General features: G+C 40.8%; 1 protein-coding gene across 1 annotated transcript in view; it reads right to left on the bottom strand.

Annotated features, from left to right (window-relative positions):
• Positions 1 to 21,398, bottom strand: part of FAF1 (Fas associated factor 1) — a 173,149-nt gene that overhangs the window by 86,571 nt on the left and 65,180 nt on the right. The window contains exon 8 of the mRNA XM_033152173.1: positions 3,883 to 3,969. Within this exon, the coding sequence (XP_033008064.1) occupies positions 3,883 to 3,969 (87 nt within the window). The remainder of the gene's footprint in view (positions 1 to 3,882; positions 3,970 to 21,398) is intronic.

Below are 21,398 nucleotides of genomic sequence, written 5' to 3'. Positions count from 1 at the left end.
GCCACAGTTCACCAGAAACACATGAAACAGCAAGCATGATCTAGAAAATCAGAGAAGCAGAATTCTTGCAGTTGCACCCATGAGTACAGAAGCCCTAGCGCATGATGAAAATATCATATGCATGATGGCACTGCTGAACAGCCCCAAATAAGCCTCTTTGGCTGAGTGAACTGTCCTAGCCTACACCTTCTGCAGTTAACTAGAAGCTTCTGTACACAGAGGCTGGTCCACACCCTCCTGTGTGACCCTGATTTATTGAAATGGAATGGAACCTGACTCTTAAAATAGATCACTTTCTAATCATGCGTGGAATCTCCACAAACAGGAGGTGGGGGAATTCTACCGGGGGGGGGGATACAGCTGGACACAGGAAAGTCAGAAGGAGACACATGACAACAAGGCTCAGGCCCATGGTCTTTTTAGTCACGTTGCCCTTTCAGGGCTGTAACACCTAGGAGGGCTATAGAAGCAAAGGGGTGGCACTGTGGGTTAAACCACAGAGTCTAAGGCTTGCTGATCAGAAGGTCGGCGGTTCGAATCCCTGCCACGGGGTGAGCTCCCGTTGCTCGGTCCCAGCTCCTGCCCACCTAGCAGTTCGAAAGCACGTCAAAGTGCAAGTAGATAAATAGGGACCGCTCCAGCGGGAAGGTAAACGGAGTTTCCGTGCGTTGCTCTGGTTTGCCAGAAGTGGCTTTGTCATGCTGGCCACATGACCCAGAAGCTGTCTGCGGACAAACGCCGGCTCCCTCGGCCTATAGAGCGAGATGAGCGCAGCAACCCCAGAGTCGGACACGACTGGACCTGATGGTCAGGGGTCCCTTTACCTTTTTAACCAATGGAGAATGGCATGTAGGAAAGTCACCCACATTTCTCACTGACCATGCAGGCTGGTGAAAGCTTTCTTGGTCTGGATATGGCCCACAACCTGGCACCCTCCGGATGTCCTGAGTTACAACTCCCATCATCCCTGGCCATTGGCCATGCCAGCTAAGACTAATGGGGCTTGTAATCCAAGGCATCTGGAAGGTACCACGCTGGGTCCACCTTTGGTCTTAAAGTGGCCACAAGTGTTTGAGGAGACTATAGGAAGTAAAGTAGCTCTTGTTGCCATTTTAAGTCAATTATGTTCACTATAATAATAGTTTCTATTAAAAACCCGAACTGCTAATGGAACTTATTCACAAACTGTGTACAACTGATTTCCTGCCCCTATAGTTTTACCCCCATAGCTTTGCAACATCTTGGAGACAGTTGGGAGGTCACTACCCTAATTGTACCAGACATTATTAAGCTGACATATTGACTGACAGTGGCAAACAACAAAAAGAAATATCATGGCAAGCGAAATATTTTTAGCGCCAATCAGAGAGATCCCTACCCCCCAAAAGTATATCATCTGAACATTGTAGAAATGAAAATCATATACTGTGTTTTAATTAGATCAAGCAATTACAAATTCCCAGTGTTGGCATAATTCCTACTCTGTGGATGCTGGGAAGAAATATCATTCTCATAAGTTAAAACAACATCTTAGCTATCTTTCCACATCCTTGTTTCTCAGTTAAACTGATACAGGATGAAAACATTCCCTTACCAGTAGACTTTTAGATACTGATTTAATAAAAAAATTGAAAGAGTTATTGGCGTCTCTTAAAGTTTCCCATATGTCATTAGCTTAAAACGACAAATGAAGAACATGCCATTGCTCTAAAGGGAAGTGCAGTAACATTGCTTTTAAAAAAGCTCTTGACTTTGATGCATTTCTGGTAATGCAGAAGATTGAAGCTTATAAGGTTCATAGGAGACTCGATTACACAGGAATCTAATTATTGGAAGTCTATTTAGTTGTCCTGTTTGCTAAGGCAAAGGTTAACGAGAACTGCACTGAAAAAACCTCCTGTGGTATTACAAAGTATTTCTTATGGTGCATAAAATGTAAATGAAAAGTATTCTAATCAAGTCCTTCTTTAACTCTTTGTTAAAAGTTAGATCTCTGTTCTTGGGTAGTACTATTGAGACATCTTTCTGTCAAAAATTAAGTTATTACCAAAAGAAGGGGAATTAAAAAAGAGGGGGGAAATCTGACACAGGGGAATATTAGGCGATAAACTTTCTGAGTGAATTGTCTATAAATGACAAAAGAGAGAGAAGTGTTCTAACTGTTATTGCTAATGTTAAATCTTCATAAATATTAAGTTGGTGGCTTTAACTTCAGATAGAAATTAATTATATTTTTGGGAGTAACACGTTCAGAACTGTTTACACAGCTGACAGGCCTCAGCTGCAGTAGTTTCAAGCTGGGAGCTTTCTGGACTCGTCTGCCTGAAAAGCAGATGACTTAACAATCACCAGTTTCATTAAACTTGAAAAGAAAGAAAAAATATCACCTGCAACATTGTCACTTGTTAAAACAGAGTTTAAAAACAGATTTGTGCATTTTTTACATGCTGGACATCCTATCCTACAAGGAGGTGTTATGTTTTTGTTGGCTGTTTTCCAAACAGCTGCTGGCATTTGGATTAGAAATCATGGGTTTTCAAATCCTTTCTGGCCTTAACTCAAATAGCAACAGATGACAACACACCAATATATTTCAGAGGTTGCAATTAACCTTGTCTATGTTTGTTTTTATCTAAAGCTTCAGTTCTACTTCCAACACAAGGACTAGCTACTTTCCCAGAAAATATCAGTGTGGCACTGTTCTGCCAAATGGGCAGCAATGTGCGGCCATTCTTTGAACTCAGAATGCAAAAACAATAAAAATTAAATTAAATAAATTAAATGCAGGGAGACAGCACATTTGCAAACAGGTTGCAAAAGAAATCACGGCCATTGCAGTAGGTATTGTAAGATTAAAACATGAATTATGGCCCTAATCCCAAAAGCCTTTTTAAAGTGGACCCTATGACTAGCACACATATAGTAAAAACTTTGCCTTTTTTGATGAGCAAAGACAGGAGGTTCCTTCAGTCCTATTCCCTTCCTGTCACAGACTGACTTTTAAACCTTGGAAAATGGACTAGAGAAAAGCATGCAGAGAGCTGAAGCCTTAAACATTTCAGGTAGTACTTAAGCACGTGCTCAAATGTTGTTTGAATTTGACTGTCCTTCCTGAATGGGGGTCAGGGAACATGATATTTATGTGGTCCTACTATTCTTCACCTTTTTAAAAAATAAAAAAGACTCCAAATTTTATTAAAACAATAGTTAACTTACAACATTAAATGTATCTTGCATCTTATATCCACTAATAAGGCCCTTCCTATTTTACTAAAAAGGAAAGAGTAGCAAAAAGCATTCGTAGCTGTTACAGATTTGATTCTTTATAGCTCAAACGTCCCCCATGCAATATGAATTAAGAGTATTTGTATGTACCGTGTTGTTGCAATAAGCAAGCTACATTTTCAAGAAGTCTTCCATCTGTGCCTTCCTTCCCTTACTCTTATTCTATTGGTTATTTTAGTCATATAAGCCATATCCTATATCTGAGTCAGCCATCTTCTACTGGACAGGTCTCTATGAAGGCCCATCCATAAAGGAGGCTTTTTCTCTTTCTCACTCACTTGGCACACTTGAAACTCCCAAGCCACACAATGTAGGCGCACAGCCTGTTCTGGCCCATTCCAAACCAGGTACCGGTAGTAGAAATCCTGGACTGTGCTCTGACTGTGCTCTGGTCATTTCAATTGACCTATTCAGAACAGCTTATGAAATAAATGTTTCAGTGCTTTACTGGATCAGTCAAACAGTTAAGCACCAAATATTGAATTACTAATATAACTTCAGGAGCTTGGACCAACTCCACAATTATATAATACACAGGAGAATAGTAAAACAAAACCATAATATGTACCAAAAAAAATGAAGTAAATTGTGACTTACTGAATCATCTGTAGCAGAAGCAGGCCAGCCTTCCCACAACTGATGACGAACAGGGATACTAGTCAGGTCATACACGTTTCGCTTAACCTACAGAAACAACACAAAATTGTTTAGGCAAACTGCTGTTGTCAAAACTATTTATCCTTTGCAAGGTCATTTAAAATGTGCAAACAATTTCACTCAGCCTCAAAACAATCCTGTTCAGCAATTCAGATACTACTGTGGAACTCAAGCTGAGAAACAACACTTTGCTCAAGGCAACCACAGAGACCTTAATGGGAAATGGGACCCAAATTCAAGGCGCCTACAATCCAAGCCAAAGGCTACATCAACTGGACCACCACCTTCTAAACAGAGTCATTTGAAAGATATTCCCATGGATTCAAAATGCCAAGTGTAAGCAGAAAGGGCACTGTGTATTTAGTAAACCGTAACTGACTGACATGCATAAGACATTTTTTACCCCATGAATATTATGTAAATACAGTCCAGGGTCTTAGTATCTGTTGCTGTGATGTACCAAAATTAAGGGAAAGTGAATGCACTGAGGTTGTTCAGTATTCAGTTATTTATTTTAAATATCTCTCACCCACTCTTCATTGCCAAGGCAATCCCAGAACAGGTTATGTCAAGAGTATGTTACATTGAAATCAAAACAAAATGCATATTAAAATAAAGCAACAGAACAGGACCCTAAAATCAACAAGATGGCCTGCAATTCAGCAAATTCCTCCAAAGGTCTGAGCAAATCAGCAAGTTTTCAGCTGGTGCTGGAAACTCAACAGAGTTGGGGCCAGCCATATGGGGACAGAAGAGAAATCCACAATCTGCACGCCTATACAAAGAAGGCCCTCTCTCAGGTTACTGATGTATGTACACAATGCAGGACTATCCACATGGGAGGCAATCACTAGTTGTACACCAACAGTTCAGGACCACTGATATTTTGCAACACCTACTTGTTGCAGCACCTACGTCTGCCTGCTACTGTTCTCTGTAGCTCTAGGTGCATGTTTAATTTTTTTACCCACTATATGAGAAGCACCCCTGTGGAACTTCCATCAGATCCCGTTCAAAGGATGATTTGAAGATTATGAAAATGTAGCATGCAATTACGAGGATTGAGGCTGAGGCTGACTTTCCACTTCTTCAACTGGAATGGTCTTAAGTATGGTCTTAAAGATCTCTCAAATATATGTTTTCAACAAATATTGCTTCTCTTCAATATTTTAATACATAATGTTAAGTAACTACTTGGAAAGTCTGCAACTGCAGAAACTTGTGTAATTATTGAAATAAAATACACCTATTTTAAGAAAATTCAGTATTAGGTTTTAATACTAAGAATACTAGACCACTACGAAGAATTTAGAAAATAGAAATTAACATTATGGAAAATTCCACCACAACCTCAACAACTTTCACCCCACCATCAGCCTGAGTCTAGACCAAACCACATAGCAGTTTAATTTTCTGGATAGTATTGTGCAACAACACAATGGACATAAAGAACCACCTTTTATTGGAAATCTACTGACAGCTACATACATGCCCATGCAGTATGTGGGGGGGGGGGCAGCCAAGCCTTGGAGGGCTAAGCTGGTGGGGGTCCCTGCCAGGGGCCTGCCAAACATACACTGTTATGCCAAGAACACCCTGTACCTCCCAACCAACCAGGGACTTAATGGGCGAAACGACCATGTATGCACTGCAAGGCTTCCATAGTAAAACTTGGACCTGGAGCAGATGGTGGCAGTGCCGCAGTGGTGTATCTCATGGGCTGTGAGTCTATATACCATATTTTTCCATGTGTAAGACACCCCCATGTATAAGATGACCCCTTTTTTTGAAGCCAAAATTAAGAAAATGAAACCCTAAAATAGAAGTGAATATCTGGATGATTGGTGGCGGCAAGTTGTTGATCTTTTTTGGGGGCGATCACCCTCAAAGTTTCCAGCATGAGGTGCATGCAGTGCACCATGGTGCAGAAGCAAAGGCAGCGACTGGGGCACCACATGCTCCCCCTCGGTGGCAGCTGCTACTGCAGGGAAGCAGGCTCCCAAGGAAGAGCCTGGGGAAGGCAGTGGCCGCTCTGTGTCGGGCCATGCCGTCGTCGAGCAAACTGAGCTGAGGAAGGTGGTGAGCGGGATGGGAGCAGGGTGGGAGTTTGAGAGGGGAAGAGGGGAAAAAGGAAAGAAGGGCAAGGAGAGGTAGCTGAGGCAGCTCTCAGCGGCGGCAGCTGCTCTCAATCCAGTGGTTGAGCCAGCGGGGGCTTCAGGAGGCAAGCCAGTCGCCAGCATGCAGCCCGGGGGGGGGGGAGGGGGGACGGCAGAAGGAGGGACCGCCTCAGCCCGCCCAAGACAAAATCCCATACATATGCTTAAATATTTCAAAAATTCCCCCAGATGCCCATGTTCCATGTACAAGACGACCCCCAATTTTTTACTCATGTTTTTTAGGGGAAAAAACCTTGTCTTATACATGGGAAAATACAGTTTATACTGTATCATCTATATCTACACACACACACACACACACACACACAGAGAGAGAGAGAGAGAGAGAGAGAGAGAGAGAGAGAGAGAAGTCAATGTGGCCCACTTTCTCTAGTGAGAGTGGCAGATCTACTCATCAGCTATGAGTAATTAGTTATTTTATTTATAATGTGCATATCCCACCTCAGCTGGTTTCCAAAATATAATAATCTTATGCTGTGTTTTCTAAAACATCTGTTAGTTTTGGCAAGTCTAGAAATAATGCATAAAGTGCAAAATAATATTTTCCGCCAGCTTCCCAAAAATGTTCTATCACAGCAATAAACATGATACATTTCATTTCAACAATTATGAATATTTCATCAGTCTCAAAAACTAAGATTTTTGTTGACTAACATTAAATACTAAAGCAGCCACATAAGCTGAATGAAGCAAAAGTTTTCTTTCCAAAAAGCCTGTGAAGTAAAAATAACTAAAATCTGGAGTTGGATTCTTTACATTCCTTTCTAATTCCAAAGCACAACACCACAGTATTATGAAATAAACAGTATTCTCCTTTTTCCATTCACTCATCTGTAACTGCACTGATTTCAATAACATTCCTTTGCTATTCTAAGCCTGAAAGGCATGCTCTGGTTATAGTGTTATGTTGGTATAAAGCACAATGCCAGACTGATGTGCTGAACAAAAGTGATCAAAGTTCGAGTAACGTTAGCCAACGCACAAGTATTCTGCTTCATTATTCAACCAGAATGACATCTGTTGAGCAACTCGTTGCAGAATACACTAGTTGTTAGAGACCAGCCTCAGCTGGGAGGTACCATGTAAAATGTATTAGGGTTATGTTTGATTAAACAAACTGCCGAGGCTATATTCACAAATGGCTTCTGAAAAGATGCCAAAGTCAGTCTCCCTCTCTAACCACAGTATGTTAAAAAAAAAAAGTCTGCTTTCCCAGTGATGCAACAATGGTGTAATTGTTTAAAAATCTGTCTCTAAACAGATTTTAAAATTTATTTGTATAATATGAAAATATACATTCTGTACTGGGGATATTTTTACATAGACTGAATGCCCATATGTATCTATCCACGTCTCAAACATGGGGGCAGGGAGAGACTTTACTTGGGCTTGGTGGTCTGAATGGAGGGTGGGGGGATCTGCAAGCTTAATAATGGGGTTAAACTGTAGCTCGGGGTGGGGTATCCACAGTCCTTCTGATATTCCTGTACTCTCATCAGCTTCAGCTAACATGGCCAATGGTCAAGGGTGATAAAAACTGTAGTTAAGCAATATATTGAAGGCCACAGGTTCCCCAACATAGATCATGCTTGAAGGAGTTTGTGAAAACCTATTGCCTGTTTCTATATGTGGTATCAAGATATTGTAAAATCTTGAGAGATTTTCTGGAGCCAATCAGAAGCAGTGTTAGAACAGGAGAAGACTGAGTGAGAGAGCCTGTGCCAACAACTATAGGACTTGTAATGTAAGAGGACAGATACCATGGCTTAACATGAACAAACACAATTTCAGCAGGAACTATAAAGAACTCTGGGCCTAGAGAATACATGCCACATAGATCAGGGGTCCAGCTCACACAATGCTAAACCAAACTTAGCACAAACAAACAAATGTGCAAGTTCCTGGAGAGGAGATTGCAGCCACTTAGCTCAGCAGTAAAACTGGGGAAGAGCAAGGTTTGGTTCTGTGTTGTGTTGAACAAACCTGGGCTCATGGCTAAGCCCTTTCAGAAAACCACAAGCTGTAAAACACAAGGCACCCAATGGTTACAGCTTGTGGTTTGTCTGGAGAAAGCTAAACCACAAGCCCGTGTTCTGACAACATACTAAGCCAAACCATGGCTAAACTCAGCAGCAAAAAAGAAGAAGAGAGAAAAAAAGGAAGAAGCAAAGCATCTAGGAGCTTGGCTTAGTGTTACATGTGAACCAGGCCACAGATATACCGGTATGTTGAATGCTCTCTCAAATTCAGCCAGAGAAGCCAATAGGGTGTGACACTGTGACAGTCATCTAGTAGAAGAAGAAGACGAAGAAGAAGACGAAGAAGAAGAAGAAGGAGAGAGAGAGAGAGAGAGAGAGAGAGAGAGAGAGAGAGAGAGAGAGAGAGAGAAACAAGTACCCTAAGAATAATAGACAGCAAGCCCATAGGATACAGAGTTCTATCTCTACTCTCCAATGTACACAGAATAATCACAAACAGGAAACAGTGTGTAAAGGGAATTCTTTCTGCTCATAAAATGAAAGTTAAGATCCAAGTCATTATGCTTTGGTGATGCTGCTACAGTTGGGCTTCAGAAAGTGTTCAAGAAGATTGCACTTGAATATTTTTCATCACTTACATCATTTTCACCATGTAAAACAATGCATGAAAGAAGAATTTTCTCCAGAAGTGAAAGTAGAGGGTGTAAACTTTATCTGGATGGAACACTAGTGCATTCTAGACACATGCTTCTCCAAACACACACACACACACACACACACACACACACACACACACGGATGAGGCATCAGCTAGAGCATAGGTAGTCATCACAGTGCCCTCCAGATTTTGCTGGACCACAACTCCCATCTGCCCTATGTTTGCTGGGGCCGATAGGAGCTGTAGCCCACAACATTGGGAGGGTACAATGTTAACTACCCTTGCACCAGAGTCTAAGGTGATAAAATAAAGCATTTTTACCCAGAAAGGTGATGACATAGCAACTGCAGAAAGGAATGGGTCATTGCTAACATTATGAATGTGGGAATTTCAAGGTGAGTTAGATTTGACCACAGCAGCATTTTGTTATGCTTATTTGGAGCAGAACTTATATTTTCAAAAAGCAATGCCATATTTGGGGTATCTGTACTGTATCTAACCTCTTATTTTAAAACAATTCAATATTAAATTATACTCTCCAACACCTTGAAATTGAAAATTCAAACCTTCATTAATCCCAATTTTATTTATTCAATATTTATTTCCTCTTGATACTGAATTTTTTTTACAAAAACTTCCTAGCACAAGGAACTAGTAAGTTGCTCAGAAAATGGCGTTCTGCAGTACTTCATTTTGGGAAATATGGCTCTCCAATAAACACTGTGGGAAACTACAAAAAAGCTAAATGAATAAATCTTCTAGTAATAATAATAATAATAATAATAATAATTGTAATAACAATGTCCAATACCTGCTTCTTAGGATATAAGATATATTGGATCAAGAAATCCAATATCATCTTCTATCATGTAAGCCAATTAAGAACAAGAGCAAACTAATACCTGAGCAGCTTTATCTGTTTTGTACATACGGCATTATTTTACTATCATCAATGGAATAACATGGTTTGCACTGTGACGTATGCCTGGATGTCTCTGTCTTTCAAATATCACATGTCCTGCCCCCAACAGACTTGTTGTTTAAGGGCACCTGCAGCAGCATTGGAAAACAAACAGATCAATACAACAGATAAATGGAGTGATGAGGGGTCATTGACGCAGGATTGTATTACAGAACAGGTGGGTTCCAAGGATTCTTTCTGAGATAGAGACAGAGTAAGAAAGAGAGAAAGCTTAAGATTGTGTGCATGTGTTAATGCCACTTTACTCAGGTTTGTGAAGATACTGTCTAAGGCTGAAACTGAAAACTCATTTGCAAAAACGTATATATCACTGAACACACTGAGTAAACATGATTAGGGTTACACTTGTAAAGGGTAAAGGACAGTGCTGAAAAACAACAAGGGTATTTTCCGTGAAATCCTTACTTGTCAGATCAGAACTAAGTCCCATTAAGTTCAATGGGATTCTCATGGAAGTGTGCATAGGACTGCAGCTTAAAGACTGTAGCATGCAAGACAAACAAAAGACCAAAAATTGTTATAAGACTTTTTTTTCCTTCAGCTTTTCCACATCAAGGACCCACTTCAGCCCCATATGCACTATGGTACTCAACTCTGACATTTTTTCTCTCAACTTTGATTTTTTAAGGAAAAGATAATAATTTTGGACTTCCCTATATTTCACTCTCTCTTCCTCGCTCTGCCTCCCTTTAACATATATATATAGTTTCAATGATTACCAGCCCCACTTTAACTTTCTCCTTTTCTTGCTCTGTCACCCTCTTTTTCTCCAAACCCTTTCCCTCTCATAAGAAAATCCTAATGATTCCTAACATGGAATTTGCCTCTCTTTTTTTACAGCTACCGCAAACTAGGCTGGTATCTTTATCAAATTTTCTGCCACAACTCAAAAGTCTCATTCCTGATCAGTCTCCATCAGATCACACATTATTAGCATACAGTGGTACCTCTGGTTACGTACTTAATTCCTTCTTAGCCTGAAACTGTTCTTAAGATGAAGCACCACTTTAGCTAATGGGGCCTCCCACTGCCACTGCGCCGCCAGAGCACAATTTCTGTTCTTATCATGAAGCAAAGTTCTTAACCTAAAGCATTATTTCTGGGTTAGTGGAGTATGTAACCTGAAGCGTATGTAACCTGAAGCATATGTAACCTGAGGTACCACTGTACATGTGAAATTAGGGTGAATAGGATCTCCCCTATTTTGTCAAACTCTTTTTAATTACAAACCAGCAGGAGACAGGGATCTGGATCTGGATGACAGTACTGGGAAAGGGCTCAACCTCTCTTCACTGCACTGCTTTCCCTAGTGAAATCACTCCCAAGCTGCTGTTTGCCCTGCAGGGGAATTCACACAATACCATACACAACACCTCTTGCCCCACATTTAGTTTGGCCCTCATTCATTCCAAAGAATATTTTATTCGCTACAGTTTCATCCAGCCTTTAGTAGCTTTCTGGTGCCAATCCCTGATATCTCACGTGAAGCAATAGGAGAAAGCCCTCAAAGTCAAATAAAAATTGAGAGAATCTTCTTGACCCACTAGGAGGCACAAAAACAGAAAGACAGCTTTCTTAAAAACAACCAACTTTCTTGATCCTTTTGAGGTTCTTTGCTCGTGACCTCACTATTTCTTTTTAAATTTATTTTTATTAAATATTTTCTTGGTTTACAAAAGTACATGCCTTGTCTCTTTTTTCAGGTTGTACTGTCTCTCTTACAAATCAGTTACATTTGTTGTGAGATATTATTGTTGAGTATCGTACAGTCATACCTCTGGTTGCGAAGCGCCGAATCATGCCACACACAAGTGCAGATTTGGCGCTTCAGGTTGCGCTCTTTTCATGTTGCGAACGGGCCTCCGGAACGGATCCCATTCGCAACCAGAGGTACCACTGTATTAAGGTTGGGGCGGAAGAGGGGGGAGAGGGGTGGTGAGGTTTATATTCTTTTGTATAGTGTACGTGTGGGGTTTTGTGCCAGCGTCAACTGGGTGGGTTCTCTTTCTATTTGTTTATTACATGGTAGTGAGAGGTATTGGGGGGCAGGGTGTGGTTGGTTGTCTGTGGTTGGCCGCAGTGGGGTTTGTTTGCATTGGGGGGGGGGGTTGTTGAGTCAGATAAGTCAGATTGATTCGTATGCTGTTGGTGGATTCTTGTTGTCTTGCTGGGCTGTTTATGTGATAAAGGGGAGCCATACTGGGGTGAAGGCATCCTCTTCCATTTGTCCCTGTGTCAGTTTCAGTTTATTGGTTATCTTTTCTAGTAAGGCCATTTCCCATACAATTTGATACCATTGGTCCATGTTTACTCCTGTCAAGTCTCTCCAGTGTCTGGCTATGAGGCTTCTGGCTGCTGAGAGTAGGTGGGTTTTCTATAATGTGAGTGGCCATTATGATCTTGGAAGATGATGACCTCACTACTTCTAAGAAACAAAAGAAGTATGAGAATATATCAGAGTAAGAATAAATCAGTATATCAGGCAATACGTACTACATGCCCAGCAGCCATGCCTTGACATCCATCAACCTAATATAAATGGTATTTCAATATGCAATAAAAATGTTGTCACAGACCAAAGGCTCAGTGTAAGTTTCCAGCATTCCTTAGTACAATAGATCATTTCTGCTGATTGTACTTACAGCAGAACAGAAGAGGAGTCCTTTTATTAGACCACATACCATTTTCCACAGTAGCCAAATGGAGAGCATCAGCACCTGATACACAGTGGCAAAGGGCTCCATATTCCCTTTCCCTTAGGCAAGGTTATATAAAAGGGAGAAAATGCTCACTATGTTCCAAATTCACGATGCTCTCAAATCCTCTCCATGTTCTTAGGTGGAAGGCCAAGCATTTCATAAGTAGCAAGAGATGCTAGGAGTTACCAATACCTAAAATGAGAAACTCCCAAAGGAAGGTAATGCTTAACACAGTGTTTTTCAACCACTGTTCCGCGGCACACTAGTGTGCCGCGAGATGTTGCCTGGTGTGCCGTGGGAAAAATTGAAAAATTCAAGAGAATTACTTTATATATAGTCAATATAGGCACAGAGTTAAATTTTTTAACATTTTCTAATGGTGGTGTGCCTCGTGATTTTTTTCATGAAACAAGTGTGCCTTTGCCCAAAAAAGGTTGAAAAACACTGGCTTAACAGATAAAGAAACCACAGAATGCTGTCTATAATGCTGTTCTCAAATCTTGTAGAGTTACCACAATAACTCAGCAGGTGCAACAGAAGGTTTTGCTAGAGCTGAAATGAGAACAAACTACACAATTCTTAATGTTGACAATGAACGAACATGTTTGGAGACACTTAGCTGTTTATCATGTGTTTGGAAGGGCCAGATACTTTGGCACATATGGTGACATTTTCCAGCTTGACAAAGTATGGGCCAGCAGTTTGGCGTAAGCCTGCAGTGTGTGTTCCTTTGTCTATGGGCATTCAAATTGTGTTTATTGGCTGCAATATTGATAACATAAGAGTTGTTGGATAATATGAATCCCTGGAGCTAGGAAGTTGTTGTTATATATATGTGAATGAAATGTTTAAAAGACCATAAGACCACCCCCTGCAACAGGCATGAAAGCTTTTCTGTAAAACCTGGACAAAATAATGATATTGCATTGATAGCAGCAATGGTATAGTGCTGCAGCATCTAAATGTCTATGAATAGTTTAAACTATCATCTCAATGATTTTACATTATAAAATTAGGTCTCACACTTTATAGATAAAAACAGAAATGCTGACAAAGAGAGCACATCTTAAGTAATCCTGCCTTGCAATACCTCACTTCTCGAATAGCTCCATTTTCGAATGTTTCGGCTCCTGAACGCCAAAAACCCAGAAGTAAATGCTCTGGTTTTCAAACATTTTTCGGAATCTGAACATCCGATGCGGCTTCCACTTGGGTGCAAGAAGCTCTTGCAACCAATCATAAGCCACACCTCGGTTGTCGAACATTTCGGAAGTCGAACAATTTTCAGGAACGGATTATGCTCGACAACCGAGGTTTGACTGTATAGTTTTACTTTCCGTGTACTTGTGATGCAGGTCAACATGGCATGTTTCTAGTGACCATGCAAGAGAAGTGACCCAGGAATTATAATTAGAGGTTGTCCACCTCTAAAAGCTTTAAAAGAGCTTTGGAACAAGAGATCTGGTCAAGGAGTGACTGAAGAGCCAACCAAACCCAATTCCAGCAAACAATTTTAGTGGAATCAGGCTGGCCTAAGATTTTTTGCTGCCTCTCTACACTCTAACTTGGGGCTTAATATGAGCTGAGTAGTATGTCCATTCCACATTGCATGATAAGGAGCTGACTGTAACACTCTGTGTTTGTTTTTTAATTTAAAAAAGGGGGGAAACAAACAAATTACGTTTGATTCAGTAACGTAACTATCACACAACTGGGTAACAATAAGCTTAATAAAAAATTATATCCAGATTCCCTGACACCATCACTAACATACATGATAAAAACATGCAGTGAAGAAGTGGATAAATCCATCCTTTTGCCATTCCTTTAACCACCTGTTTGTAGATACAACATACAAAGATCAGCTATGAACCAAATTGAAAAAGGCTTGACTGACTGTTTTGAGGAATGGAAGACACCTGAAATGCTAGGGGTACTTTCCTTCTAACCAGAAGTTCGACTACCTCTGTGCATCTCTTCCAAAAATGTAGACACTATCTCTCTGTCCAAGAGATTTACACTCAAGGCAAACATATCAGAATTTTGGCAGACTGGTCCAACCACATGTGGAACTCTATGAGACTGTCCTTGAATTATAATCTTCTTAGGGCTTTGAAGAATGTGCTCAGATTAAACCAGGAGAAAGATTTATCTCTGCTTCCCACAGCAGCAATGCGGGAAGCAGCATGGGGAACAGTTGAACACCCCACCCTGATTCTTTCAACCTCGGACATCGTAAGTTGAACAGATCAGCAAGGACAGCTTCAAAGAGCAGTGCTGAGAGGGAGAAGCAGTTTCTATCAAATGGAAACCACATCTTCCTCTTTCAGCTCAACAGATGGATGGTTAGAAGCACACCTTTTTCCCAGCAAAGGAGGAATTGGGAACCCACTTAAAGCTCCTAGTTGCTCCTCTGAAGCCCTGCCCTCCCTTATCTGTCCCACACCTGACATCATGTAGGACCTCAAGTGTAGAACAGATCGCAGTAGCTCTCCTAAGATAGCCTGAGGACCATAGGTTCCCCACCCCTTACTTATCCCAAGCTTTACAAAGGTAGCTGAACCACTGTGGTGGAGTGGAACACTTGAGAGAAATGTTGAGCCTCATAGCAGAAAACATTCTCAAGTAAGATCAAGTATGTGAGGGCAGGAAAAATGACCTTGAGAGATTATTTGACTGAGTAGTTTAATTTGAGTCTGGAATAAGCCAAGATAATAATGAAGCAGAGAATGCCAAAACAAGCCATTCCAAGCAGAGGTTTATTCTCATTATCTAAAAAAATCTCAAATGAACATTCACAGATGTTCAATAGTTCAAGTGTTCAGAGATTTCCCCATCAAATTTTAGGTTCTTTCTTCAATACAGTATGATAATTTAATAGTAATATTAAATTAGTAGGTTCATAAATAGCATCTAAAAGTACAGTGGGAGGCTGTGCACAGTTGTTTCTGAGTGGCCATTCCCATCACCCTCTCACACTTTTACATCCCCACACAAGCTATTCATATGTGATAAACCATAAACAAACACACTGCTCATACAAACACCATTGACATGTACTACATGTACATGGACTTGTTGCTGGCCAATATTTCAATAATGCTGCCCTTTCCCTTCTAATTTTCAGTCTACTTTTATCAGATCCTTAACTTCCACAAGATAGCTGGAATTTAGCGCAACTGTAACCAAGGTTATAAAAATAAACTTAAACCAAAAGGTATATTTTTTCAGAGCTATAACTATCTATTATTATCATAGACTGTAAGAGTAAAGCATTTAACTCCACCACACATTCTCATACAGATTACACCTAATTATAAATATACTTCATAATGAACATTAAAGTCTGTGGTATTAAGTATTCTTACATTGTCCTATTAAGCAACTAACAAGCTGTCTTACTATATTCATAGAATGAATTCTTTTTTAAAAAAATTACTTCCATTTAAACTATTCACTAACAAAGCTATTCCTTAGCTCATCCCTGCCATAACCTGCTCTATTCAGAAACATATGGGAAAAGACATTAAATAACCACTGCAAAGCATAGACTTCTAGTATTAGTGCTACACACTGCATACCCCTATTCATTATTCCACCTCCCCTATTTAATCTATCATTAAGATTCAGTGACCCTACACTAAATTTAAAGCAGATCCTTCCTTCCTCCCATGCCTAAATTCACATACTTTTCTAGTTGTAGATGCCCTCAAGTATTACCCACTCTACAGGGTTTCTCTAATCTCAGCTCTGAGCTATGTCGTGCTATACAACCATGGAATTGCCGTTTTATATCTTTAACTATGAGGGCTTGCACTTGAAGAAAAAAAAACACCACTGTGCTATTTCATTAATAAAAAAAACTTATTTAGTAAATTCCAACAGTGTAGGTTTTTTTAAACAAAGATCCCACAACATCTCATATTCTATTGTACCGCCAACATTATCTTTGTCAAACGCTTTGACAATACATCTCATGAATTGCTATTAGTTTTATCAACAGCAGTACATCCTAGCCAAAGCTTGCTCATCCCTATCCTATCAATCAACCCAGGCATCCATTTAATGAGAAAATAAATGTTGTTGTTGTTTTAAAGTAGAAAGATGATTGTTTATGTTCAGCTTTGTGTTTTACAATTTAAAATAGCAAACATATGTGCTCTATCTGGCAGTGTCACAACGTGCTCTGCGAACTCAACTGGTTTGCTGACCAGCCTGGCAGAGCAAGCATGGATTTCTCTTGGGTATGGTGGTATGTCAGGGATCTGAGAACTTGAGAAGGCATTGGATCCAAGCCTTCATCAGGTATCCTGCACCACATGCCTGAACTGTTCCCAACACACCACCTTTTGGGCTGTTTTGGTCAAGAGGGCCACTGAAGTGGTAGTGGTGAAATCCGACATTGGCTCTCCCTCTCTGAGGCAAGCGATCTCTCTCCTACTAGAGACATTAAGTCTGTAACTTTAGCATGTTAAAACACACAAACATTTGAATTAATCCAATTCTACAAAGCCTTTGCTTTATAGCAAACCTGAGAAAGCCAAATAACTAAACACACAATTTCGGTTTTATGAAATGGAGGGATAGGTCAGTATTAAAGTTATCCAAGGAAAATGGCAGAGGGCTACTGAAGAGTTCACTTTTTCTATAGGGTTGGGATATGGGGACAATTACATAATATTTATAATATTTCCAGTCTGGAAAGATTAATTTGGCTTTACTTTAGTTCTAGACCTTCCCAATGTTGAAATACTCCAGAGAATTGAATGGATGAGACTAATAGTGGGTCCAACGGTCAATAAGGTGGTTTCTGCACGTGTTGTAGAGGGAATTGAGGGGCAGATAGGGCTCATCAACCTGGGAAGGTAGCCCATGTAAGAGAAGGAAAACTCTGGTCCTAAATCTCTGCTGCAATGCTTGCACTGATGGAGCAATCTGCTTGCCACTGTCTCCTCTCCCCACATGCTATTCTGGACTTTCCCCCCACCACTACCCTGAGCCAATTTGGGGAAGACATGGGGGAGGACATGGAGAAAGCCCTGTTGTGCTAGAAGAAGAGGAGGAGGAGGGGGAGTTTGGACTTGATATTCCACCTTTCACTCCCCTTAAGGAGTTTCAAAGCGGCTAACAATCTCCTTTCCCTTCCTCCCCCACAACAAACACTCTGTGAGGTGAGTGAGGCTGAGAAACTTTAAAGAAATGTGACTAGCCCAAGGTCACCCAGAAGCTGCATGTGGAGGAAAGGGGAAGCGAACCCGGTTCACCAGATTATGAGTCCACTGCTCTTAACCACTACACCACGCTGGCTAGCACAAGTCCTTGTTCAGGCTTCTGCTAATAGAACCTGTTGGTTGAATCTGACCCCTCATGTCCAATGGAAACGTACACCAAGGTAAGTGTATAAAGGTTTGCAGGGGAAATGTGGGTATAAAAGAACCCGTTTTCCTTTCAGCGGTGGGTTTGTCCTGAGAATCAAAGTTTTTGGTTACAGGTTACAGAATCCCACTTGATCCATTAATAAAAGTGTTTGACTATGTGAATGTTTCAAGACTATTTAAAGACATCATTGTTTTTCTTTGATTTGCTGTCCCAAATAGCTGCACAGTGGAAATCAACAGGATTAACTTTCCATATGTGACTGGTTTGTTCAGATTTGGGATGCTATGATAATGGAGAAGATCACTGCACACATTACTGACTCTACAGATAGCCTTTTTTCTAAAGCATATATGGGATGTTGCTTCCCCTTGGTCTTCAGACAGGGCATCGGCAAACACACACACACATCCCAAAAGAAAGAAAAACAGGCAAAATATTTGTTCATTTGTGTCTTTAAAATGTCTTTATCACTTTTTTCCTATATGGTTCCGCTGGCCTTTATACTTTTGATATTTCTTTAACATGTAGTTTGCTGCATTACTTTATTCAAACCTTCCCACTCACCCTTTTCCCTGTCAAATGTGCCTATCTGCTGTTACACTGTAATACCCATACTGGCACCATATTCAGTTTTATATTCAATGTGTAAAAACTATATTAAAATAAATAGCAAGGGGAAGATGGGGAGAGAAATGATTTGAAACAGCTGCTACTATTAAGCTTGTACTTTGCCAGGATAAGGCATAATTGCACCAACAAAATCGCATAAGCACACCAGAGTGGCCTAGCTCACAATGGCTGAGCAGTCATGAGTGCAGTACACAAATCTACCCTTGCCAAAGGGGCACAATTGGTGTGGGGGGGGGGGGGTGACTGAGAACTAACACAGCCATCTGGTGCACGGAGGCTCTCTCAGGCAAACATTAGGTCATAAAAGCCATAACAAAAGACTGGTATGCAATAAAAACCACAGTCATACAAATATTATGAATGTGTTCTGAAGTCCTCTACATGAAGTTCATAATACAGCACACACAGAGATACATGGAGTGCATCAACAGAGAAAAACAGCCACTGACATGAGCACAGGGGGCAACAGAAGCCTGGGGAACCAATTAGCTCCACACAGAAAGACTGAGGAAGCTGGAAGATCGGTGACAGTGGGGAGTCAGTGGCTTTGAGGGTACTATAGACATTGGCATACTATGTTATAGAGGAATTCTGCACTCCCACAGTCCTGAACAATGAAATTCCATCCGTAAGAACACCACAAGCAGATGCAACATTAAACGCAACACTATAGATGACAATTCAATGCAAAGGAACAGGATTTATTTTTTAAAGATGAAAATGAAATCACTCTGTACTTCTCTATCTGCACTGTAATGGATCCAGAGTCAGCCCAAAGAAAATGGAGAATATACATTCACTATATAGAGAGAGAAAGAACTAGGAAAAAGGAATACCTCACAACTAGGAATTATAGTTCATTGGTCAATAAATAAATATATCAATCTATATCCCTTCCAACTCTACCATTCTATGATTCTAGATAATCATAAATTTGGATGAGACTGATGTTGTGCATCAGTAAAAGGGGATTAAATGAGAAGGGGGAGAACCATGTACACAGCCTTTAGCTCTTTGGGATATAAGCACAATAATTGATTGAATAATTAAATAGTGCGCAGTTAAACTAGGGAATTAGTCACCACAAAATGTGGTGATGACCACAAACTTAGATGGCTTTGAAAGGAAATTAGAAAATTAATGAAGAATATAGCTACAAAGGCTACTAGTCATGATGACAACATGCCTTTGTATACCAGCTTCTGAGAACAACAGTGGGACAGGAATATTCTCCGGGGGGGGGGGGGTGTTCAACTAATGAGTCCCACCAGTGGAAGCCCTGCACAAGGACTTATGAGGCTTTCACCCTCTCCTCCCCGCCCCATTAGCTCTGGAGGGGTGATAGAGACCCTGGAACAGGGTGAAGGGAGGAGTGGGAAGATCATTCTGTCTGGCAAACTAAAATGCTTGGGTTGACAGAACAATCAGAAGAACATGATGCTGAATTCCTTCTCAGGTGCCTTGTGTATGGGCTTCACTGTATGAAACAGGATGGTGGAATAGATAGAACTTTGATTGGATCCAGTAGGGCTCTGGTAGTTTAATAGAAAAAGCTGCAGTGCACACTTTAGTAGATTTAGGAAGAGAAGAAGTAATAGAAAACATGCAGAAGATTATCCTAAAAGAAACAACATATATATTAACACAAGGACATGCAAAATACTAAAAAATAGTTTGAAAACATTCAAAATACATCACGTGTATTAAAATAAAGGTTATAAAAATGAAAATTTATTTTAAAAAAAGAAGTGCAGGGAATAGGAGAAAGCCTTGCAATATTTCCTGTTAAGCCCTTCATGCATGTGAGTTAGAGAGAGAGAGAGAGAGAGAGAGAGAGAGAGAGAGAGAGAGAGAGAAGGTAATATACTCTTAGTATATTCCTGTTTATTACCAGTCAACAGTTGGGAAATCTAGCACACCCCATAGTCAGCAAGGAATGTAGATAGAGGGTTCAGATACTATTCCCAGGAAGATCATAGAGTTAGAAGGGGCCATGAGGGTCATCTAGTCCAGTCCCCTGCAATACAGAAATCTTTTGCCAAATGTAGGTTTCGAACCCACAACTCTGAGATTAAGAGCCTCATGCTCTACGTACTGAGCTATCCCAGTTTCCAAGATCAAGTTTCTATCACAGTATTTGCTTACAAACTTTACTAAATGGCACATAGGAAGATACTTTATACCTAGGTGAGACTATATGTTCATCTAGCCCAGAATCACCTGCTCTGACTGGCAGTGAGGTCTTTACCATCATCTGCTAATCCTTGCAACGGGAAAGGTCAGGACCCGGAGCTGGGATTTTCTGCAAGCCAACACATGTTCTAACTGTGAGCTATTGTCCCTCCCTCTATGATACTTGATCACTGAAAACTATTCCTTTTGTAAACACGAGGAATTATTTAGCGTAGTGCTAAGCTAAAGTCCCATAGTGGTGTACTAGTCAATGGAGGTGGTACTGTGGGACGGGGGTGGCACTGTGGTCTAAACCACTGATCCTCTTGGGCCTGCTGATCAGAAGGTCAGCGGTTTGAATCCCCATGATGGTGTGAGCTCCCGTTGCTCTGTCCCAGCTCCTGCCAACCTAGCAGTTTGAAAGCATGCCAGTGCAAGTAGATAAATAGGTACCACTGTGGTGGGAAGGTAAATGGCGTTTCCATGCGCTGTGGTTTCCGTCACGGTGTCCCATTGCACCAGAAGCGGTTTAGTCATGGTTGGCCACATAACCTGGAAAGCTGTCTGTGGACAAACACCAGCTCCCTCAGTCTGAAAGCGAGATGAGTGCCGCAACCCCATGGTTGCCTTTGACTGGACTTAACCGTCCAGGGGTCCTTTACCTTTACCTAGTAGCTTACACTAGCAGAATTACCTGCACAGAGAAGGCACAGGAAGCCAAGCCCAATACTTCTTGTTGCACAACCAGTTTCACAACAAGATTCCATTAGTGCACTATTG

The sequence above is a fragment of the Lacerta agilis genome, chromosome 6 (genome assembly GCF_009819535.1).
Source record: "Lacerta agilis isolate rLacAgi1 chromosome 6, rLacAgi1.pri, whole genome shotgun sequence".
In the NCBI taxonomy this organism is placed as follows: Eukaryota; Metazoa; Chordata; class Lepidosauria; order Squamata; family Lacertidae; genus Lacerta; species Lacerta agilis.
The sequence above is the reverse complement of the archived record's forward strand: the minus strand, read 5'-3'. Positions and strand labels throughout refer to the sequence as shown.